Source organism: Poeciliopsis prolifica, unplaced genomic scaffold (genome assembly GCF_027474105.1).
Source record: "Poeciliopsis prolifica strain line A6 unplaced genomic scaffold, Auburn_PproV2 SCAFFOLD007, whole genome shotgun sequence".
In the NCBI taxonomy this organism is placed as follows: Eukaryota; Metazoa; Chordata; class Actinopteri; order Cyprinodontiformes; family Poeciliidae; genus Poeciliopsis; species Poeciliopsis prolifica.
In genome coordinates, this window is record NW_026562382.1 from 16,664,760 (window position 1) to 16,690,329 (window position 25,570).

The 25,570-nt window shown below is 35.9% G+C and overlaps 1 protein-coding gene across 14 annotated transcripts in view; it reads left to right on the plus strand.

Annotated features, from left to right (window-relative positions):
* stxbp5l (syntaxin binding protein 5L) overlaps positions 1 to 25,570 on the plus strand; it is a 132,136-nt gene that overhangs the window by 50,981 nt on the left and 55,585 nt on the right. For 13 of the 14 annotated variants that reach the window (XM_055031926.1, XM_055031930.1, XM_055031928.1 and 10 more), the window contains 4 exons: positions 5,169 to 5,250; positions 10,226 to 10,326; positions 17,536 to 17,670; positions 25,197 to 25,260. In XM_055031926.1, coding sequence (XP_054887901.1) covers positions 5,169 to 5,250; positions 10,226 to 10,326; positions 17,536 to 17,670; positions 25,197 to 25,260 — 382 coding nt within the window. Of the gene's footprint in view, positions 1 to 5,168; positions 5,251 to 10,225; positions 10,327 to 17,535; positions 17,671 to 20,832; positions 20,963 to 21,105; positions 21,203 to 25,196; positions 25,261 to 25,570 lie in introns of those variants that run through there. The other variant, XM_055031939.1, reaches the window with a different exon arrangement.

The window sequence follows — 25,570 nt, forward strand, 5'->3', positions numbered from 1 at the left end:
ATTTCAACAAACAAAACTGACATTTTGTACTATTTCATCCAATGCTCACCTCAGGGTAGTTTTTCTTTTGAGCCTTTGAAGGCTTGAGAGCCACCTGCAGCACGGGCTTTCAAAACTGAAACACTTATCGACTGCTTCGTGTGAACAGGCCTGTTCTTTTCACTCTGTGCGTCATTTAGGTCGAATAGTAGATATTTCCTTACTTGGTCGGTGTCTCGATGTGGGTACATGGCCACAAAAAAAGGCTTCTGTTCTCTTAGTAAGCTTGAATTGTTGGCATTTTGTTGTTTTATTTGATTGTTCAGTAAGGTCAATTTGGATAGCATTGCATAAAAAACTAGGGAGAAGTGAACTTAAGAAAGCTTTAAAGCCTGCCTTGTAAAACTTTTATCTTTTTCTCATTTTGTCTTGTAGTATCACAATCATCAAAGCCTCTTATTATGATTTCAGACTATATAAGATCAACAACAAAGTATGGTCAGATGGGTTTTTAATACTTTCTGCAAATATAAATCATACGGAACCCCATGTGTCAACACTTTTTAGGAGTGTCTCTCATATTTCTTTAGCATTAGGTCTGTGTGGAATATGTTATAAATTTTGAGACTGAATTTTCAGAACCTCATTAAGATGGGATTGCACTTTTCCAAGTTTTGACTGGGCGACTCCAACACTTGAAGAGGCTTTGCTGTAAACTCTTGTGTCCCTGCTTGTATACTTAAGGTTTCTTTCTGAAAGGTGAACCTCTGATTTGGTCGCACTTTCTTTTTGCAGTCTCTTATATGGATCTTCCAGGATTCTTGAATCTGGCACTATTCAACTTCTTGTGCAGCACAGTCAGTCTATAACTCATACATATTTGATGTAAGGAGAGACACACAATTTCAAGTTTTCAAGGGCATAGTTTGCAGACAATGTCATCAGCATATCTATTGTCTGCTACAGACAAATAAAACATGTACATTTTATAGTTAAGATGTGGCAGTAAGATATTTAACTGAATTCTAACAATTGTATAACATAAGAAGTAAACATAAACATATATGAATAAACTATGGCAAAAACTAACAATTACCTACATAAGGATATGCAAAGAATCCTATAGAACCTGCTTTCAAACAGACACAAGCCAATCAATAGATTATTGATTGATGCTAGATAAGTTATGTTAATGGCTGAAAGTAGTCATCAGATGCAGAATCACTAATTTCTTTAAGACCTGTGAGTAGTCCAAGCACCTTTTTTCTGTGCTTCCTCCTTCCCCCACATGCACACACAATCTTGCTCTCTTTCTCTCTCCCCACCCTCTCTCTGTGTTGAGCACATCAGTATCTTGCCCAAGGACACATCCTCATGCACAGCGAGAAGTCAGAGATCAAACCACTGACCTTTTAATCAGTGGATCATCGCTCCGTCTCCCGGGACACACCCACCAAAGGCATGAATCTTGACTGTAACCTGAAATTGCAGGCTGTATTTTGAACCTTGAATGGTCGGAGAACATCCTCTCCGGTGCACTTGCAATCTGTTGCCTGGTTCAGCAGTTCAGCATATCTGCTGTTGGAGATATGATATGGTGGAGGATTCTGGCCCGTTGACTTTAGATCACATTGTAAAAGTGTAGCAAGGTGTACATTCTGCTCCATCAACCTTATTTTATGTCTGCATATTGATAATGCATTGCACTGAGACAATTAGCTGGACAAAAGTACACAGTTTCATCACTTATAACTTGTAAATATTGCTGAAACTGGCACATTAACATTAGGAAAAGAAATTCCAGAGCAGTACAAGGGCTACATTTCCTTCTGGTGTTGAATAAATCCGTCTTTCCCAATATTCCTGCTTTCTTTTAACAGAAAATATTTTCCTAGAGTAAGTAGTTTTAAAATACATAATATGTTTCTTACCCTGTCAGTCAAGTGAGCATATATTTGATTACAGCTCAGGCAATCACCTTGCCTTGAGCTGTTTGAAAGGTGTAATAGGCATCCAGTGATGTTAAACAAGGTTGACAGAAATCTCTTTGGGGAAAAGGGGAGAGTGAGTCGACCAGTCACATCATTCACCATGTTTTGTAATAGAACACTACAGTTCATATGCTCACAAAATAACAGGACACAAACTGTATTGAGAAAACAATTTAGGTTTCTTTATAAATAGAAAAAGAAGGGTAATTGCCAACACATATTATTTGGGATGAAATTAAAATGCCACCACATTTCTTCTCAAAGTGAAGTCAGTCTTATGAAGAGCCGCCTACATGAATAAGAAAATTTGCATTTGTTAAATGTTTTCTTTGTTGTAATAATCTTGCCAACAAATTTTATGTCTTTCAAAAGTCTGTTTATTTCTTTTTTTTATTTTGTAAGGAAAATACATTAGTAGGTTGAGTAGAACGGTTGAGTATGCAGGTTGCATCCATTAAAAAAAAGAAGTCTAACTGCAATCAGATTAAGAAAAAGAAAATTAAGCTTTTATCTGCAAACTACAATTTTAATCATGTATTCAAATTATGTTTTGTTCCAGTGATTGAATAAAATAACAACCAAGTAGAGTAAATTGCAAGTAGTTGTCTGAAAGTGATTTGTCATTCTTATTCAAAAATAATGGATGCCTAAAAATTTGGGTTGTGAGTAGTTTCTGCGTCGCTGCTCTTGAATGAGATCCAACAAGCCTCGCTTTCATATTATGTATTTTATTCCTCCTGCTCATTTCCACCTGTTTTGAAATATGTGTGTTGAAATATTGAGAACTTCCTCTAGTCTCCACTGGTCTACCCAAAATACATTAAATCCAGTTTTGTTTGCTTCTCAAAAATATTTTTAAACACATTTAGTGAATATAGCATTCTTGTTTCATGTAGGATGTCACCCCACATACTAGCACATTCTTGAGATAAGTCAAATAATTGAAAATGTGAAAAGGTCTGAAATACATATTGTAGCAATTGTAATGCTAAAAATATTAATATATTGTTTTGCCTAGAAACCCTAGTTCATTTGCAGAGGTTTGAATGCATAATATGTCTCTGAGGTGGACCAAAAAGTGACTTCTGGTCCTGCCTAAACTCCTAGGTGTCACTTTGATGTAGTACACATGTAAGCTTGGGATACATATGTAAATACCAAGCTTACAAGAGACTTCTGGAGAAACGGGAAGCAGAGTATAATGCAGGGCATTCTGGGGAAACAACCAAAACAATTGCAAGAGTTTAGCGCGAGCAGGACAAATACCTCATGGTGTTTTACAAAAGAGACATTTTACAACAGGTACACTCCAGTTTCGCTTAGATTTTATGAGTTGAGCTCATGAATTCCTCAGAGTTTTTCATGTTATTTCCTTCAGTGATTCCTGGTGCAGTAGCCCCCACGAGTGTTGGGGTAAATACATTTTGCAAAAGGTTTTTTGACCCAGTGTGAAAGCAAATCACACCAGCTGAAAATGTAGATAATGTAACAATTTTGGTTTCCAATAAGCCAAGCTGTAAAAACACTCTGGGTTGCAGTAAATTTTATTTAGGGAGGTCAGAGAAAATAGTCTGAATACATATCCAAACTTTTCAGATTTTTTTCCACAATAATGTTCTACTTTGTGTTAGTCTCTCCAATAAAATACATTACAAGTTGAAACTGTGAAGGTGAAATTTAAAAACAAAGTAACAAAGAGAAAATATGACTCATGAGAAAATATGACTTCAACATTAGTTCAAGTCTATTTCACTCACAGGTTTCACAAGCAGTCTTTTGTTGATGGGGCCCATTATCTGTGCAGCTGTAATGTTAAGCAGGGATGAATCACAGCTTCAAAAGCACAATGTTTAACCCTCATTTTCTTAAATTAAAGGCTTTCCAATGCACAGCCCAGAACTGCCAAAATGACAGGAACAAAATGTACCTGTGATGTCCAGGGTGCAACAGAGAGGGAGGAACATGGTGCTGCTTTTTCTTTTTGCTCTTGTAACCAATTTTGCTCTTTTTACTGCACAATATCAAATTGTGTTTCTTTTTTTATGATCTATGTGGCATAGAAAAATGCATGGCTTCAATTTGATTTAAAAAATATTGAAGATGAATAAAAAGCTTCTCAAAATAATTTGAGTTAAATTTGACAATCCAGATGGCCGGTGATAAAAATTAAAAAATGCATTGTGTTTAATTTGATATTTCTCTTCAAAACTGTAAGATTTAAGAATGTTGCCAATTTAGAAAAGGGTCATAATGATTTTGTGAAAGAGATGTTGGAGCTAAAAAAAAAAAAGAATCAGTTAATGTTTTTTCTCATTACCAGAAAAGAATGCCTTCACCGACAACAAAGCTAGAGATTACAACCACATTTTTGGTGCTGCTTAATATCAACTAATGGCACAGAAAGGCCAACAGTTCTAAGCTTCAGACCTAAAACTAAATGTGTATACACTGCCAGAGTGTGCAGATACAGGTACCTGTATTTGAGTGAAACTATAAAAAAGGAATCAATCAAATCTTTTGTTCTCAGTGAACCACATAGACAGCAGAAGCACACAGAGAGCAGGTGCAGGTAAAACGTTCCCATATATCAGACTATTATATTTCCCTTCCAACATGCATCACAGTTTGATGTATTTTTCCTTTCTGAATTAAGGTTTCCGAGACATCCCCAATGCCCCGAGCTAATAGATGAGGCTCAGAGTTTTATCTGGCCTAGATTATCTTCTCATGAGAAAATATGATTTTTATCAGACTATTGTTTGCTATGGACTGTTGCGGCCTCACTGGACAATAAAGTCTCATATTTTTCTAAGAAATGAAGGAAGGAACATTTTAAACTTTTCAGAAGGTTTAAAATGTGAAATGGTGAAAACAGAGGATCAGTTGGCAAACAAAAAGGCTCAAATGTGGGTAATTTTTCCAAATTGTTTCTTTAAAGTTAATTATCTATAAAAATTCTGTTTTTTCAAGCAACTGTGAGCTTATTGTGAATACAAAAATGTATAGTTTGAAACCCAAAAAATATATATAAAGCAAGAGCAACTATATGAAAATGTGTTACAATTTACATTCAGGGATTTAAATGTTGATGTGCTTTAATCAGATTTTCTTTTCTTTTTGTAAATGCAGAAACAGGCTCCTGTCATTTCTTAAGTGAATATTGCAACATAATAGTCCTTGACTCTCTGGTGCCATCAGACTGGGCCGACCAGGAGTGGACTGCTACTGTCAACATGAGAGCGGAGCAGCTGTCCTTCAACTTCAGTTCCTCATCAATGAGGTAAGCCTGAATCTGTGAGAATGTATTCAAAAGGCTGCGATTTTTTTGATTTTCTTTTTTTCTTACATACATATGATACAAGCTGTTATCCACAAACTTCTGTAATTTTGTTATCACACAAATGTGAGCAGAATACTCCAGGTGGATTTGGTGTGAAACCTTATTAGAGAGTCTGAAAAAAGCATAATTTTGAAAAATGCTTCATTTTAAAGAAAATGTTGGCAATACTCATTGATGAAAAAATAGCAATCTCTTTCGCCACTGAGTTTCTGTTTAGCACAGCACAAGCATGAGTTGGTTTTGTAAACATGTTGCATAAACGGATTCAAAATGTTGAATGTGATGCATTAGGTTCATCAGTTGCCATTGAGTCATTGGAGCATTAGTTTGACAGACGTATCTGGAATTTAAATAAAATTGTTCTTAGTTTAAACCAAGTTTATGCAGACTACATTTTAAGCAATGTAGTCTGTTTAACAGATGAGCAGATTAAAATGAGCTGGTGTGAGATGATAAATGCTGCTGAGCTTGTTTCTCCAAAGAGCTGTTGCAATGTTTAAGCTCCTGGTTCTTGAATGATGATGTTTTTCTTACGACTTATTATTTTTTACTAGAAAAGGGCATGGTGTAGTAACAGAAGATTCTTTAAATCCTGTAAATTTCATATTTCTTGGTTGTCCATCATTTCCAACAGAGGCTTAATTGAGTTGAAACCCTTTGGATTTTGTGGGGCAGGTCAGAACCTAGAACCAGGAAAACCTGAACCATTTCTGCTGAAGCTGTTTAAACACCACATACATCAGTAGACAATCATCCTGCCGTTGGTTCATAAATGTTCTTCCATTTGGACAACTTTTGATAAACTTTAACCACTGCAGACTAGGAACACCACTTAAGTGCTGATGTTATAGAAAAACTCTGATTCGTTCTTCTTCCAATCGCAGTTTTGTACTCAAGCATATATCCACCCCTGCAGGAGCAGCATTAAAGAGAAAAATAGTGTTTCTCACTTGCCTTGTGAGTAGTCTTATTGTTATGCCAGATCTGTGTACAATGAACTAGCCTTCAAGAGAATCATATTGACAAACATCATCTCAAAAGCAGAAGAATCTGCTATAAGTTCGTTAAGAACCATTCTTGTTCAGTAACAGTCAGATTCTGGTTTGTATGTAAAACGTATCTCTATTTTTTCAACCTTTTCATTCTGTTGTAATCTTCACTCTTTCTTTATAAAGAGTATATTTTTTCTAAACCCGCCGGCTCATTCAGCCTGCTTCTTCATCACTCTCTGGCCTGCTTGTGATGTGTCTGTGGAAAATTGAGGATGATGGTAAAAGAAGAGAGAGTAGTTTGTGTGCTCTCTGACAGGCACTGACTTTGGATGTGGGTGTAACATTGCAGGTGAAAATCTAAGCGAAGTACTAAGTCTGTGGAGAAGAGCAAAGAGCAAGTTTTGTTGAAATAATGCACATTAGACCAGTATTTTGGCCTCAGGTGGATCTGAAAAATCTCACTATATACACAAATGTTCCATACAATGCTATGTTATACTGTTTTCTTCCACTTTCTATTAGGTTAGAGCACATTGTGACCAGCCAGCAGACCTGTAGTAGCTCACTCTCAATCCATGAGGTCAGCAGTGGTGTAGGCTATTGCTGTTCATTATTATATTGCTGTAAGCATACATGCACCATCCATGTATCTGCTCACCTTTCTTTTTGTTGCCATCACAATAATCACACACTGGCAGTCAGGTAGATTGTACCCTGTCAGCTGCTCATGTTCTTGTTCTCCTGGCTGACATATTTTCTTTGTAAGATGGTTTTGCACCTCCTTCAAATCTATACAATCTTGTCTTCTTTGCATAATGTAGTTATGACTCAGGAACATTTCAAAGATTAATTTTGAATACACTGATTAAATGTATTGAGGCCAGGAATCACCGAGAATCAATATGTTGGATAAACATCTAAAAAGAAGTGCACTGAAACTAGAACTCTTTTTCTAAAGTAATTTGGATCATTTCTAATGTCGAAACACATGGCAGGATGATTTTTTGTGACGATATGCATTGAATTTTTTCTTAAATTTGTTCTGAAACAAGAATAATTATAAGAATACAGAGCAATGGAGAGTACGGTACACCTCAAGCAGACCCTCAGCTATGTGGATAACGCCCCTTGAAAGACATTTTCTCTGAAAGTTTGCACATCCATTTGACAAATCCATTTGCCGTAATTGGAAATTACTAATTCCTTCAATGCAGAACAGCTTTAATCCTGCCCCATGGGAGCAATTACATGAGATGCAGAAAAGAAAATGAGTCACTTTGAATGGAAAGCTGTTGGTAAGGTAAAGTTATACAAACAAGTTAATTTTCTGAACCTGCTAGAATATAAATCATTCTGTCTGTAGAAAAAAGGGAAGACTATTTTCTATAGCTATAGCTGTATTTCACAAAAATCATTGAAGGAATTATGAACACCAGGATAAACAAAGTAAACAGTCAGGAGGGAAAAATGTTCAGTACTATAGTAGTACTGGTATATTTGGAGGATAGGTGTAAATAATCTTCTTAAAAACAATTGTCACAAGTTATTGTTCAACTTCTTTTCTGCTTCCCATAAACTAATGGATTTGGCGAATCAGTGGGAAATGTCACCAATATGGAAATCAGTTGGAAGCAGTCCATGCAACATTGCAGACCTTAATCCTGTGATTAGGTTTGTAATCTAAAGCTAATTCTCCCTGGGCTCTAGTCTTTGCAGCGACGCTCTGCAGGCACAGCCTCAGTGGGAATTCAACTGTAATCTCAATTTTCTTCAGATGTTGGGCTGACACCAAAGTTTTCGGCAATATAATGTCTCATTTTACTTCTTTGCTTAGTGCAGTTCCTTTAAATATTTTCTAATTACAATTTTCTTTTTACTCTTGAATGCAGTTATTGTAATTGCAAATTACACCCTTACTGAAGAAAAGACAGGGAAAGAAATCTGGATTGTACATTTCCTCTGTAGATTTGAAAAGGAAATTGATGCAGAATAGTATTGACTTCAACGTTCTTGATGTAACAGTGTTGAAGGATGTGGCAGGTAGTGCGGTCCATTATGCTGAGCAGTTTGGACACCTCTCATTTATATAACCAGAATTAAATCTTGTGGGGGAGTACCAATGACAAAGCAAGCTGTTTTTGTCTGTTTGTTCAGTTTCTTTGAGCAATGATGCAGACCCAGAAGGTTAGGAATAAGAAATAAAAAAGTTATTCTCTCTACCAGGGACTGATAAGAGATTAGATATGAAAAAAATAAAATAAAATAAAAGAAGACTCTGCTCTTTGCCTTCATGCTTTATATCTTGGCGATAAAGTTTTCTTTTAAGATCAAATATGTTTTCTGATTCTTTTCATTCCCTCTGAAAAGTGACTGACTGCAAAGTCATTTGAGTATTCCTGTTGCTGAAAGAGCTCAAAGTTGTGCTGGAGAGAAACTGTTGCATATGTGGTGCTACTGCCTTCTCATTTGCACAACTGTTGGGCACCACAAACTGTGATCTGTCAGAAAAACAATAATCCAGATGCTCTGGAGATACTAGCTGTAATATTTGGATCTTTTCTCATTGCAGGTTATATTATCTTAAAAAACATTAGAGTTATTGGTCTTTAAATGTGCTGCACATTTCCTTTGTGGTACTTTTAACACCATGTAACAGTTTTAATTTTTAGTTTGTTTGTTTTGAAAGATGAGTGTGAATGAACTAGCACTCATATTTCCATCAACAACCTAAACATGAGCTCTTGAAACTCAGTTTCTTTGTTTCACTGGAACATTTTCAAAAGAAAAATTATGTGGAACGTTTTTGCAAAACTAAATTTTAAACAGAAGAGGACAACACTGAGCTAGTTACTGCTGGGTGTTGTGCCATGCTCCATTTATCTATCTATGCGGTTGGAGCTTGGAGCTGTGAATGACATTCCAAAAAAAATTTAAAATCTTTTCCAGTTCCAGGTTTAAAGGCTGTCAGAATTTTCTTACTGATTTGATATTTAGTACCTGAAAAGAGAGCACTAAGTGAGAATTTACTGTGGTACAAATCTTCCTTAAAGGGGAGTCTGCTTTTTTTTTCATTGTGGTAATCACTAGTTTTTATTTCTTGGTAGCTTTATTACATTTTGAGATCACAATCTTAGTGAATCATTAGTGTTTATGCAAAATTATCTTTTCGCATGTTTTTGCATTTCCATCTGGATCTCTCATTCTTCTAGAAACAGTCCAAATGCTAAAAATAAGGTATGCACCTGCACAATATCTATGGTGCCACAAGCACTCATGTTGGCTACCTCTGCCAGCTGTATCAATTTGTCTCATCAGGTTTCATTAGGTGGTCAGCTGACCAAAGTTCAAACAGAGACCCTCAAATCCAAGACTTGACGTGCCTCTGGTTCAGCATTCTTATATCAAATGACTTAATTAGCTCCTCAGTATGCAGTCAAATTATCCTGAGTCCTTCTGAAGACCTCATTATGGGACTCAGGTTTGTTGAAGCTGAGACACATCTAGAAGTTGAAAGACCACTAGATTCTAGATTCCTGTAGTTTTACAGGTTTTGGAGTTGTTTAGAAATTACCCAAAGAGACCGACAATCAGATACCAACTCAAGGTTGCATAGATACTCAACCTGGGTTGAAGCAATCAAATGGATGCATATTTAACAATAGTGAACGTGTAGATAGCTGGTAGTTATTGACATAGCATTGCATCCCATAAATATAAACATTTCCAGTTTTAGCTTGTATCATTAAACTGGGCTAAACTTTTCTTCTTAATCAAAGTAGCATTGTGTCTACTATAATTATTGGAATTATTACTCATAATGACTAAGAACCTCACTTCAAGCAAACCAAATTCTTTTATAAGTCAAATTTCTTTTTGCCCGTGGATACATTTTCTGCTAAAATGTATTTCCTTTTCTCTTTTAGGGGGCGCTGGTTACAGCCTGTGCAGACGACACACTACACTTGTGGAATCTGCGCCAGAGACGACCAGCAGTTTTGCATTCACTCAAGTTCAACAGAGAGAGGTACGCAAAAAATTCTGCTTGATTGACAGACACCTGATTTGCACACACGGATACCAACACATACTCCACACCTTACACTTGTGAAAAAGGAATCCACCTGTCTCTGAGTAATTCAGTTCAGTGGCCAAAGACTTCTGATCTGACTCCCTTTACCCATCATGCTGTACCAGAGGCTTATTCTACCAGTCTTGCTGCTGGGGCCAAGTGAATGATTTTAGTTTTGATTCTATGAGAGATATTGCCCTGACAGCTGTGGTAGTGACAAAACCACAGAGTTGTTTTTGCATTTTAACCCTGGAACCACATGAAACTATTTTTACCTGAGTGCTGCAAACTGCCTTCATGGAGGAGAGCTTGTAGGGCAAAAACCAAAGCAAAAATATATATTGGTAATGGCAGCCTGGTCATTCTGTGCATGGTGGTGCATGACTTCAATTTGATTTGTTATTAAGGGTCAAATGTGAAACTTTGTAAACGTAGTGGTTCTGCCAGGGATTTTTTTTTGCTGTGTGATAGAACTAAGTGACTTTCTCCTCCTACAGAGGAGCAAAGTTTGGCCCTAAAGTTCCTCTAACAGTTTATTTCAGATGTTATGCCTGATTTCTCTTCAGGGTCATGAGGGTAATAGAGAGATGTTGCGGCTGTGTTACTTTTACACAAGATATAAGGTTACACGTGTAATGCTAAAATACAAAACCATTGCAGAATCCTTACCAATTAGTCAAAAGAATCAAAATCTTTTTATGATTTATATTTAACGAAGGCATACAAGTAAATCTTTTACTGTGACTTACTTTGTTCGTCTTTAAATAACTTTGGCCTTTCTTCATCTGAGATGAAGTTTCTTAAACCTGCTCACTTTGCATCTAAACCAAATGTCTCAGGATTTAAATGTCAAACCTGTTCTCACCCTCTGAATATGAAGTATCCTCTCATGTGAAAGTCAATATGCACCGGATTTAATCCCTGACTTTTTATGAGTCTGTCAATTTATAGCAGCTTAATGTGAGCACTCCTCGCCTTCACCTTACGTTAGCAGCCTGATCTCTGTTCCCACTATTAAACTTTAACTCAATTCTGTTTTCATAATCTTTTATCATCCAAAGTTTTCATCTACACACATAAAATTAACCCACTTGAAATGACAAAACATCTTACAGTCTCTAATTATCATATTGTTCTCATTGGTTTGTGTAATAATTTTATAGTCCCCTCAATATCATAATAGGATTGCACAATAAAATAAAATAAAAAAGACATTCAGCCTATTGTTCAGTCAGTGGAGGGTTTGGAGAGGTATTCTTGGGTGCATATCAACTCATCCTAAAGGCCAAACTTCCCTGGATGTCTTAGATCTTGTCTTGCTTTACCACACCCAATTCAAAAGGTTGCCAGTTCAGTAAAAGTCTTCAGTATTAGTCATTAATTGAAATCTGCTGTGCTGACGCAGGAAAATATCTGAAACTTGTTGCGCAGTTGCCTTGTGAATGCTGTGCCGAACTTCTGCAAAAGCCTCCCAGTCAACCACTGTTACACTCAGGTGTGATGAATTAAGGAAAATAACTAAACCATGAGTAATACTAGCTCTGTAGTGCTTACTTTGGATACTGTTGATAAGGAAGAACATGTGGTTTACATTGATTAATTTGACTCTACTCAGTGACGTCAAATAGACTTTGACCAATTTGTGATAATCCGTCAATTTATTTGTTAATTTTTTACTCAAAAATAAGGGAAAACTTTATATAAATCAGATTTATTGGATATAAATTCAAAAATAAGTGTGAAATTAGTGGGAATGTTTTGCAGGGAAGCTGAAGTGAAAAGTGAAATTGATTAATAATTTAAAGCAACATCCTTCACAACCAGTAAAATCACAAGAAGTAAAAAGAAAGACCTGTAAGGATTCGCAGCATTCACAAGGCAACTGCACAACAAGTTTCAGATAATGGAGATGGTAAAGAAACAGCTTTCAAAGTACCAGCAGAGGAGCACTGTTGGAGGATGACCGGTGAAAAGCAAAAAGATTACAGGGTAGTCTGATGAAATGGGTTATGAAACATGTTTACTTAACCAAGCTAAAAAGGCAACTCAGTTATACAGGAAAATGTTGGTGATAACCTTCTGAGATAGTACAGCATTTATGCACTGATGTTTATTTTTTTCATACATTTTCTGACTTTCTTCAGTACCAGAGACCTTTTGATATGTTTGAAATACTGCTTTCTGTCCTTGTGTCAGAGGAGAGGACATTTGATGAAAACGGTGATGAATTTGTTGAACAGTGAATGCATTTTTTTAACAGTGTGCAGGTCACAATGTCACTGTGGGTGTTAATTTTTTTTTTCAGCAAAGAAATTTATTCTCAAAATCCAATAATTTTAACTGTGGTTTGCTGGTGATTGAAATTATTTTAAAATAGCTGACCTTTAGAAAGATGTGTGGTAAAAACTTTTCAGCATTGAGCAAAGAAAATGAATGGCCAATATATTCAATGCTCTTTTTCCAATGTGTATCATACTTGTGACAAAAACATTTACTATATTTCCAACTTGAACACACAACAGAATATGTGATTGATGATATAGGTCAATGGAGAACAAAACAGGAAACTTTTTAATTCGGTAAGTCAACCAACTTTCTCACTGAGTAGTTATCTCATGGAGAGACACATCCATTTTTAGTTCATGATGCCACTTTCATTATGCTTTTGAAGACTGTGACTGTGTTGAAAGTCAAAGTCACTACTGACTCTGCCACCAGTGATTAAATATAGGGGTGCAATGGTACATGTTTTCATACCTAACCGTCATGGTACATAAATTACCCATTGTCTAAATTTAGACAATCTATTAAAGGCATCATCCTTATTATCCAGGTAGAGAACTAACATTTCTAAAGTTCTCAACAATAACAGCACTGTAAAAATGATCGATAATGATGCCATGCAGAAGAGTGAGTATCAACTGCTTGTTTTTGATGAGCAGTCCATGAACTTTTCTGGTGCTACAACATAATACGTGGAAGTATGGCAAGCCGTTGCATCATATATTTTTTCAAATTCCATTGCTAAATAGGTGGCATATCTCTGTTATTAGGCCATAAGGCAAAACCTATAATTTGGTCTTTGCTTTTTTTCCCTGTTCTATAAAAAACATATTAAAATTGAGGTAATGAATATTTGTGTGCACTGACACCTCTACTTGAAAGGTAACCAGGGCATGGCTTTTTAGGACATAAAAGGAAGCAGGTCAGAGTTCATGTGGAGGTGACTTGAGCCAAATAATCAGCAGTCCTTAAGGAAAACATGTTATTGGCTGCAAAAATTTGAAACTTGGTCAGAGAATAACCTTCCATGAATATAATGGTAAGTCCAGATTAAAAGCCAATTGAGGATCTGTGGGGACATTTGAAAATTACTGTCCATATACATTCTCCATCCATTAACTTTATCTATTTTGCAAAGATGAATGGTAAGGATCTGCTTTAATTTGTGAAAAATTTTAGGGATCGTCTCTACAGGTATGCAATATATACAAGCTACCTTCTCTAATACAGTGGTAAATATTTTCTGAAGTGATTTCCATAAAGTCAGGTGTGTTTGACCTGGCTCTGGTGCAAAATGGTAGGAGGCACAGCCACTTGCTCACAGCGGAGGTGCACTGAATCACTATCTCAGACAAAAGAAGGGAAAAGGCATCATGAGTCAGAGGCAGAGCAGCACCTTTCCAGTTAGTTCTGTGTCTCTGGGCTGAACCTCTGACAATTAGCACCCTAACACCCTACTGGGGCCCAAAACAATAGTGTCTGAAGAATTGTTTTGTGACAACTGTCAGCCAGCAGCTTGTGCCTGGCAATCTCCTGTGACTGGCATGCTGCTGTCAAAAAAAAAAAAAAAAAAAAAACGCAACTGAGCACAATCCAAACAAAATTGATTTTTGCAATACATGACACACCAGACAGTTTCTATTGTGTTCCTCTCAGCAAAAATGAGCTGTTTTAGCTAATGTAGTCATCATCATGGCACATGTCTGTTGGTTAATGATACAGTAAGTCTTTGTGGGATTCCTTTAGCAGTTGTCACAAGTCATGCAGAGCAGATGGCAAGGTTGCCAATTCCCTGGGTGATGCAGCCAAACCACTTAATCTCTACATCTGTTTACTCCATTAAGGATATTTGCTTCTCAACTGGTCGCACAGAGCCTAGTCAAAAGGCAGCTAAACACACTCTTTCCTGTCTTTTTTGGTTGTTATTACACCAATTGTGGTACCTTGTACCTCTACTTTGTGTCTTTTACCAGCAACAGTGAGTGGCTTGATATTTTGGATTATTATCTTACTGAAAGATTCAGTGATGGCCTATTTTCAGTTTCCTTCAAGAAAGCACCATTTATTTATTTTTTTTTACTTAAAATCTATTCTAACAAAATTTTGAAGGTTATTCAACGCTTTACAATGAACAACTGACACTTTTTCACGTGTTCCTTGAGTGTTTGTTAATTAAATCTTCAGCCTTTAGTCTAGTTTTTGGTATACCTGCATATTAGAAAACAGATCATTATGTAAAACTAAATATATTAAAAATTCAGGTTTGATTTCTCAGAAATGTTGTGTATATGTCAATGCCAGTGCAATAAAACATTTAAGAGGTATTACAAAGTGAGGACAACATTGTAGGAGAGTTGATGTATTATGTGGTTAACTATGGGTTGTAGTGAACAGAGCCAACAAGGCCTCACCTGAACCCACAGGCAAGAGGAGAGCCATAGAAATATTATTAATATTTGTCCCATTCCAAGGTAAACACCTGTTTATTTGTCACTTTAAAAACAGTAAAGTTTAAAAGTCTCAATACTTTTGTAAGTGTTCCCTCTGGCTTGTTTTTATGTAACAGGATTACTCAAAATAATTCAAGAACACCATGAAAAATCTGTTTAAAGAAAATATGAAATTTGTATTTTCTAGAAGGCATACGATTGTATAATCCTCTGTTTTGTAAAAGAAAATTCTGCTCCCCTCTGGCAGTTCTGATATTGTCGTCGCCTTAAGCTCCTAAAATCCTTATTGAATTGTCTGCCATCTCATTTGTCTTCTATCAAATAATCCGACTGCTCACAGGGTGAGTGGATGTTGGGCTGAAGCCCGATGAGCATCCCCCCTTTCTGCCTCCACACACACACACATACACACACACACACCCCCACACACTCTCCCCCTACACTTCTGTAAAGTAATCAACATAAGCATGTAGAATGGTCTGCTGATCTTTTTTATATGGCAAAGATGATACTCATTAGTAGAATAACTGTTTTGGCAACTCTATTTAATAATATTCTGCTAAAAATAGTAATCAAAAATACGAGCAACAAAGGTCTGAGTTTTTATGATCCCAGTAAGATATATATGGAAGTCATGAACCTACATTACTGTAGGTTTCCAAAATATAATGGAGCACAGGAATCAATTATAACCGACTGAGGGCAATTATGTTGTAAGATACACATAGAACTTTTTCTATAATAGACCGTGCATTGCAACAGTATTGAAATTTTTGAACGTTTTTCATTTTGTAACCACAAAGGCCAATCTTTTGCTTGTCCATGGTGTGATGAATACTTTGGAATGTCAAAGTAAAGTTCTGGCCTTTGTAAAATCCTAGATTTCCAGACTCCAAACTTATGGTGACACATGTTGACAGCATCATGCTGTTGGAATATTGATTCTTCTTTTCAGATAAGTTGATGGGAGCCAAAGGGAAGATGAAAAAAGAAAGAACCTGTTGGAGGCTGAGAAATACTTAAAGCTGGGTGACGGTTCTCATTACAGAAGGACAGTTACTACACCCGTGGAGCCGTAAAAAGTCTATTTCTTTTTAAATCTAAACCTAAAGTCTTTTAGAAAATTACTTGTGGAGCAGTCGGTGTCTCTGAAATGAAGAGTAACACAATTTCAACAAATAAGTATAGAGATGTGCATGTAAAATATAAATGTTGAAAGACTGTACTACTTTTATGCCATAAGACGTGCTCAGTAGGAGTGACAACATATATAGCAGAAAAAAGCAACGGCTGGTAATGAAACCTGTATTCTAAATAAAACCTTGATACAGAATGACTCATGGTTTGGCCTGTGGAAATGAGTCGCAGTAAGATCTGTTTGAATGATGTAGAATCTACATCATTCAAACAGATGTAGATTCTAGTAGATAAACTTAAAGTTAAGCTGAAGTTGAGCCTTTTTTTCATTCAATAGTTTTTTGTTTGATTAGATGGCCCTAAAGATTTTGTAACTTTTTTCTTTAGTTTTTTTTCTTTGTTCAAGCTTATAGCGTTTAGCTCCAGAATTGTGCATCCTTGACTGAAATCAGGACATTTGAGTGGCAAAAAGCCTGGAAGATAAAAACAGCCAGCACAAGGTCACTGAAAAGGCAGGTGAAAGATACAACTTAATGATATTCAGCTGGAAATGCCAAACTCTGGCACCAGTGTAGCATAGACCAGAGCCCAAGTAGTGAATTGAGAAGTTTTCAGCTCAAGTTTGAGTTTATTTAGTACAGATCAGCTGACATGTTGTACTGACAAAAGACACTTTAAAATCACAAGAAAGACCTTGTTTACGTTAATGGTCCACATACTGGCTACCTTCTATTTCATTTCAATTACAGGAACTGTCTCTTAGCTTTGGTTTGTTCTCCCCATAGCCAGTTCTGTGGCTGTTTCAGGTGTTTACTGCAGAAGAAGCATTATTTAATGTGTGACCAATCTATTCTTTTTGCATTTGTACTTTCACAGAATTCAACAACAGAAAATGTGCTCAATCACTTCTTTTGTTTTTAATCCGACAACAAACTAAACAGATTTTGAATTGCATGATTGATTTTTTTTTTTTTACGGTTTCAAAAATAGTTTCATCTACTTTTAAAATAATGAAAATTCAGATTTTAATTTATTTATGGTTCAGCCAATGAAGATTTTTTGTTTGTTTTTCATTCCCCACCACATGATAATGATTTACCTTTAAATGCTAATTTGTTTCATTCTGTCTATATTTGAAAAGAAATGGACTAAAATAGCTTTGTTCTGAGATCTCATAGAAATAATTACAATAAAGACCAATAAAACTGGACCAGTAAAAACTACTGTAAGTCATGTATTATCTTTCTGTCTTATATCCTGACAATTGGTCAATTTCCCGCCCTTTGTTTTCCAGGATCACCTTTTGCCACCTGCCCTTTCAGAGTAAATGGCTGTACGTGGGGACAGAGCGTGGAAACACACACATCGTCAACATTGAGTCTTTTATTTTGTCTGGATATGTTATCATGTGGAACAAGGCCATAGAACTGTAAGTATCTTGCTTTTCAAACACCACAGTTTACAGTGATCGTTGTTATTATGGTGTCAGTAGAGATTTTTTAATTGTTAGGATAATGACACTCGTGGAGCTGCAGACAATAATTGTTAAGGTGGTTTGTTGGTTGCTAAATATTGATTGTAAATAACGATATTCTTGCTTTTGGCTTACAAAAAAAAAAAAAAAAAAAAAAAAACAAGCTGGCATTCAAGACCTTTTAATTTAGCTCATTTGTTGCTGAGCATCTTGTGACATAAAATTACTTTTTAAAATTAGGAGCTTCTACTGGTGACCGTATACTGGGCAGAAACGTGACCACTCTGTATTTTTGTTAGAAAATATGAAAATAATTATTAAAAATAGCAATTATAATATTGGCCTCTTTCTCTAACTCATTTCACTTTATATATCTCACACAGAATAAGTACACCATGAATATACAAACCACCCTAAAGTGCACTGATTATTAAGTATATTTTTCTTAAAATAATATTTAGTAATCTTGTGAATCATCGTTACTTAAAATGCAAGGATTTACTCATCTGACATTTACTTTTGTTTGTGTATAGCTGGCTGTGTAGACTGGCAGCCTACATACAGTAAGCTGCAGATTGACAAGTAAAAGCTCAAGAAAACAGCTGATGCTCAGCTGCATTGTACGCCCATTTTTCTTCTTGGCTTCACCCACCTATGTGCCACTCTTCTGGTGTAACCCTGACAAGTCACCCTGCTGCAGTGTCAGTCAGAAGACTTTTTCCAAACCTTGTTGTATGTCAGCCCAAACTAAAGTGAGCAGTTTTAACACTGATGTGTTTGTGTGGGAGGCCTGACTGCCAATCAGTGTGTAGGGCTGGGGTGTTTAGACGGCAAGTGTTGTTTATCAGTTCTTTTGTAGATCTGTATTGGAAGAAACACAGCAAAAATTACTTCTTTTCAAACAGTTCAGGTCTTGTTTGTTGTTGGATGTTCCAATCAGGATTTTCTGTCCCTGGCAATAATTAAGTCCGAGTCAAGTTTATTTGTATAGCACAATACATTTTACTTTTAATTCACACATATGTATTGAAAAAACCTTGAACATCATCTTTCTGGTTTATGATGATGCACAACTTTGTATTATTTAAATAAATTCAGTTAAAACATAAATTAAATTTATAGTTGTAATATTACAAGGTGTGAAAAAGTTCAAGGTGTGCAATTACTTATTTTGTAAGGCTCTGTATTGCAATAAAAAAAAATAAAAAAAAACTTTAAACCACCAGCTTTCGAAATATTCAGTCAGGTTTGGTTCAACTGTGGGCATGCAAACATTTTTTTCCCCTTCAAGGTGTTTTTGTGGGCTCTAGTGTCCCTTATATGACAGTAGGCAGGCAAGAAAGGGGGCAAGGAGAGGGCAAATATCACCGGGTCCGGAAATCAAACCCCCGACAGCCACATCAAGGACTCAAGGCCTCCAAACATGGGTCGCTCTATCCCCTACATCACCACAGCATGACCTCATGCAAACATATTTAAAGATTATGGACACATTATCGGTAAATAAAAGTCCAAAGGTATTTTAAAGAATGACAGATTTGATATTGTCACTAGTTTGTTTGTTTATTCATCCTCATGAGGCAGCAGGGCATCCATCCACCTCAGTGGAAAAATCCTTCTCTCTTTATTAAATATAAACTAATCTATTCTATATTTTACTTTTCTCAGCATTCTGTCCCTTTCTAAGCTAGAGTTCATGAAAAGTATAACCAGAAGATATCATTCTTCTCCTATCAGTATACAGAGAGACTTGGGAAATTCATTGTTTGTAATGAAACACTTTCCACAGAACATGAATAAGGATGAGACAGGGCTTTGTGTTTTTTCAGCTGTGGATAATTTAGTGAGCAGGAGAGAATTGTTCAGATTTTTCAAATAAGTGTGAGTAACATGCACATGTTACTAACACTTTTGTGTGTGTCTCTGCACTCTGAGTGTTTGTTTGTGTAACACCCGTTCACAGATGGATTAATTTAATTCAAACCGAAGTGTGCACTCTTGAAAAGAGTCTGTTATAGCAACAATTCAACAGGGACTGCGGCGCCAAAATGGGAGGACCTGGCTCTCATTGAAATTCAAATAGCTTTGCAACATATTTAATGCCCAATTTCATCTCCAGGAAATTTGTTCCAAAATGAGATGTAAAAAATGAGATGCAAGGAGGAATGGGAGAATACAGCAGCTCACTCAGCTACATGTTATAGATCCTAATAATAAGTGGAGTTGTGTTTACGCCTTGCATTGTGTAATCAACACTGGCATGTCTAGCTTTGTGCTGCAACGATAGTGAAAACAAACAATAGGCTTTCAGCAACTTTGTGATGCTGTAATAAACAGAAAGAAAATGGCCATGCCACATAAAATAGAACTCATGTCAGGCTTAGGAAGGTTATTGTCTGGACTGGGTTTTTAAAGATAAAGAGTCAAATCATGCACTTTGCAAAGGTCATCAATCACAATTTTAACCATTGCCTTAAATTAATATACAAAAATTGTGATTATATCTGAGCAGTGTGATAGTTACACTTTCCTGAGATCAAACTTTTTAAATGTGTTTTTAGTCAAGGAGACTTAAGGTGACATATTGTGTAAAATAACTTAAACAAGAAAATAATGTGATCATGATTTCTTAATGGAATAAGTACACATGTTCTGACATAATTAGCAGAAATATACACGAATGAGAGCAGCTTTGTTCTTTATTTATCCATGTTAAAATACAACATTAGTACAGAAAAAAAAGATGTAAATATATTTTCAGTCATTTCATGCATCCAAATTGAAATGCTTTAGATATTTGTCACATGCTAGGGCTACCTGAAGCAAAGCCTTCTCACATGGGATATAAAATAAATACATGCGGTAATGTGAATGTATTGTGTTCTTGACATGTTTGCAGCTGACAATTTCCTTCCCAGTCTAGCTCCCTTTCAGCTGTCATTTTGATTATTTACCCTCATTTATCCATGATTGGTTGCCATGGTTCCAGTGGACCTGGTGGAGATAAACGTGTCCTTGCATGACATTTGTTTTAAAATAATTGAATACTTACAACATCTATTTAAATTCAGTCCTTTCCTCTCACTTTCCAGCATGTGCTGGGGCATGCTTCATTTCCATTTTTTGATTCCCAAGGCCACAAAAGGCTGCATTGTTTAACAGTTGCTGGTTTCTTTGGCAACACCGTTGCTCAACAGACACTGGGACACCAGCAGCGTTCTTAAAAGCTTTTAGGAGGACTGATATGGTAATCTGTTCATTAGACAAAGCCATCTGGACAAATTTAGTTCTTGCACAATACATTGCGTAAGAAATGTATTGATTTAATTTCTGCATAGCCAGAAATTAAACCAAAATTTGAAATTTGTATGTTAATTTATTCTATTTAAGGCTTCTGGCTATGCAGTATGATGAGTCCAGAAGGCTGGTTGGTTAAGCAAGGCATCAAAAAGTATACATGGACATTTCTGTGGTTTAGAATCAGTCGGTAAGTTAGTCAGTAAATTATTTTAAATTTGCTTGAGGAGAACATTTTATTCAAATGAGTGTAAGACATGAGTTTTGCATGTATTATGAAAATACTGACATCCAATTCACACAAATAGAACCGCCAATTTGACAAAAATCATAAAAGTAACTCTATGATCGCATCACTTTGTGACAACTCAATAAAATGAAACATGGAAATGTGAAAACAGAAATATTAAAAATACAGAAAAAAATGTGAAATAACCATTAAATTAAAAAATACATTATAACATAAAACTAGTAAAAACCGATAAGTAATACATTATTGCACAGAATACTTAATTAAAAACATAACTAATATATATTGAAGTTTATCTATAATACAGTAGCTTCATTAGCTGGTTGTTTCAAGTTTTTTTTTATAATTAACTTGGGGATTTTGGAGATTATTTTTAATTGGGTGCATGGAGGAAATATTGCGACCTTAAAATTTTCTCTACTTCTGAAAACAAAACAACAAAATTACAAATTAATGTTGGAGCTTAGCAATACTGTCTCATGCTAAAATTAAATGAGTGTTGACAACCAAAGCCACTACGTCACATTTAATTGTTTTCATTAATTTATGTGATGAACTTTATCTGGGAAAAGATGAAAATTACTCCTGTGTATGCTGTTGAGGATAAATATTTTGTGTTTTCCTTCTATCTCTGTTAGCTTCTTGCTAAGCTTAAAGAAATGACATGTTAGGAAATGCAAATGAGAGGTAGAGGTAAGGGATGACCCACTAGGGAACACCCTCTTTGGGGTGTAGCTTAGAGAGAGACTAACTAAGGGAATGGAAAACCATTTTGTGTCATTTTGTCTGTTACCATTAACAAGGCGCTCCACAGGGTGCCGTCAGATGAACTAATTCCTATAATCAATGGCAATAGTTAGTTGAAGGGCCCAAATATATGTTAAGTAGTGACAAAACTATGTTATACATATAAAAAAATATCAATTGAAGAAATAATAAAGGAACATTAAAAAAAAAACAGGGTGAAAATGAACAAATAAAATGAAAGGAAGACATTCACAGGGATGTGACTTGATGAACTAAAAACCTGCAAAATTAATGTTTGTTACTGTTACTCTGAAATCATAAATTCTGACAGTAAGGGGACCTTGAACTGCCCAAGTTATGTGTATAAGACAAACAAAAACAACACTTGTTCACTTATTCTTCAAAGGGTCCCAATGCCAGCAAACTCTGCAAGACAGCAGAGAGTTTACCTTTTACAAAGATGTTTGTTTCGTTCCTGTTTGACAGGCATTTGCTGAGTTAGCAAACTGAAGTTTAGCAAAAATATCTCATAAAGTCATAAAGCATATCTACGGTCTCTGTCTATCAGATGAAGTGGGCCAGGATGCTTTGACTTAAAAGTGTTTTTCATAGACAGTTATTTGCTTGTATCACTTACAGTAATTAGCTTGAATGCTGACCACAACAATTAGCAAATCCCATTGGTTTTCTCACTTACAGCTGCACTATGGCTGAGGCAGAAGTGATAGTACGAATGCACTAAGGGAGATGAAGAAGGGCATGTTTACCCCCACACCTGCTAAATGGAAGCAGGTGTGGGGGTAAACAGGCAGAACAATAAAAACAAATCCAGAAACAAAGTTAAAACACCAAAGGAACTAAACACAAACTATGAGGACTATTTCAGGTCCTCCAGATTAAGAAAATTCCCCTTAAATGTCTACATTTAAAACTCTATGATCACATCAGGATTCACACACGCACACCTACATGCTTAAAGGCTCTTGTCTATTAGAGCCAAATCAACATGTTTTTAAAGAAATTTGGAAACTTTTAGCCTGCTGTTTAGTCTCTTCATACAGTTAGATTCTACTGGCATTTTTTTTTGTGTAAATGTAATTTTTTTTTTTTTTTTTGTCTTTTGGCTTTTTATCTCCTGCTTTACTTTGTACAGATTTCAAAGTTTGGCCTTGTCAGTTGTCAGAAAAAAAACACCATTACAAAGTCACTAATTTCTTGGCAACCCACCTGAAATTCTCATATCTGTCTCTTTCACCATTCAATGAATACAGTCTTTTGTATACAAAAGCAAGTATTAGTCCTGAGTCATGGCCATGGAAAATTCAATAAGTACAGAGAAAATATTTTCCTCTGCATCAATGTTTTTCATAAATAAACTCTGAGATAACTTCTTATCATCAGTTGACCCTAATGGATGTCTATCTGTGAGCAGGTAGTTGGGTAAGTAATTTAGTTGGTCTTTATGAAAAGGTGTAGATCAATATATAGTAAGTATTTTAATTTATGTGTTTTTGTTGTGCAGCAACTGTATAGTGGGATCATTAGCAAATAGTTAATTAATGTAAGCTCAGTATTTTTTCTCTTAAGGCCTTGGAGGTTCGTCAAAGATTGTTGGCGAATAACAAAATGAAGACAAAATAACTGATAGAACTGAGTTCAAGTTGTGGAGAAAGCAGAACTGTTCTATCTATCATCAGAGAGATTGACTAGGTCTATGGTGAGAGATGGTCATTCGCCTACACTGATGAGTATTAATCAAAGTAGCAGCCAAATGACTGGTTACTCTTAAGGAGCCTCAACTGTTTCAACAGACTGACTAGATTTGTTGACAGGTAAACCAAGTACAAGCCTTGCATTTTAAAGATCTCACCTTTATGTAAAATTCATAAGCAAAAAGTCTATAAAAAGACCCAGTTGCAGCTTTCCACAAGCAATCAAGGGCTTGTGAAAAACATGTGAAAGAAGGTTCTCTGATCAGAAAAGGCTAAAATGGACCATCATCTAACATGTGCTGCTCTTTGTTTGGTGGACAACCAACATTTTAGCCTACCCTGAACACACCATCTGCACTGTGAAACATGGTGATGTCAGCGCTGTATTAGAGATTTGCTTTTTTTACCAGGGACAGACAAGCTGCTCTGAGTAGATGGGGATTTGTACTGAGCTAAACAAAAATAAATAAATCCTGGGAGAAAACCTGTTAGATGCTGCAAAAAAAGAGACTTGACTGGGGTGAGGTTCACGTACTAGCCGGACAGTAATACTAAACATGCAGCAAAAGTCGTGACATTGTTTGTTTCCGGATGCTCTCGAAAATCTTCTGAGGCCTTTGCAGATTAGCTTTAGCTTTTTATACATACGGGTAACTCTTTGCTGCGCAAGAGGGCTTAGTACGCCAAACTCTTTTCTCTGAGCTTTTTTGTTGTAAAATATTGACTATCTTCCTTCCACTTTACAACTACATGCTTGTTAATGTTGGTCAGTCACATTAAATCCCAATAAAATATATCTGATTGTAATGTTACACTATAAGAAAAAACTAAAGGTCTCATTATATGCTTGCAAGGCAGTGCGAGTTCAGTTAATTATGCAAAGTGCCCTAATTTAGATAATGGTATATAGTATGCTACAATTACTATTAGGTTATGTATATCAAATCTTGGTGCATCCGTATTGTATTTCAGACATTTTAATGGGAACCAGAACATGGGTGTGAATGGTTCTTAGATTACATGTCATTGTGCAGCTTTCATTGGCACGTAATAAGAAGAAATGCTCTCCGGAAAGCACATCACATGTATCATTGCAAAAAAGAGTAATTTACTAAATGCAGCTGTCAGCTGGATTTTTATTACATGAAAATTAAAGTTAAAACACATCACCTTTTAAAGTGCATATGTGCTGCCCTCGCTGCTTTTTATTTTCACTCAGTGCTCTCTAAATATCACTCATTTTGTTTTTCTTTTTGTTTATTGTTTTTTTCAGAGAATGCCTATAAATGTCACAGCTTTTAGCAGCAATGGTTTTACCTAATTTTTAGCGACAACTTGTACTCCGGCTTGTATAGGTAAAAGGAAAAATTCAAACATAATTACTTGAGTCTGGGTGGGTAAAAAAATCTTGTAATGTTGTTTTGCAGCACTACAGGAGATGTCTGTTTCATACGTCATCTTTCTTCTCGTCTTAGATCAACTAAAACTCACCCAGGACCTGTAGTTCATCTGAGTGACAGCCCAAAGGACGAAGGCAAGGTGAGTTTCTTTTTCCTCTAGTCTTATAAATTATGCTCACAGAAGAACAAAAGTGCAAAGAATGTGTTACTCTACCCGATTGAGCAGATTTGTATTTCAACCCTAATTAAGGACAACTCCAGAGTGTCATGCGAAGTAGTTTTTACAGAAAGTTTTCAGCATATTAATTTCCATAATAAACTTAGAATAATTTGGATAACAGGCAGACTTAACAAGGTATGTTTCTGCACTCAGAAAATGTATCCACACTACAATAACACTGCAGTTAAATCTCTCTCTGTAAATATATACACACATATAGATATAGTCA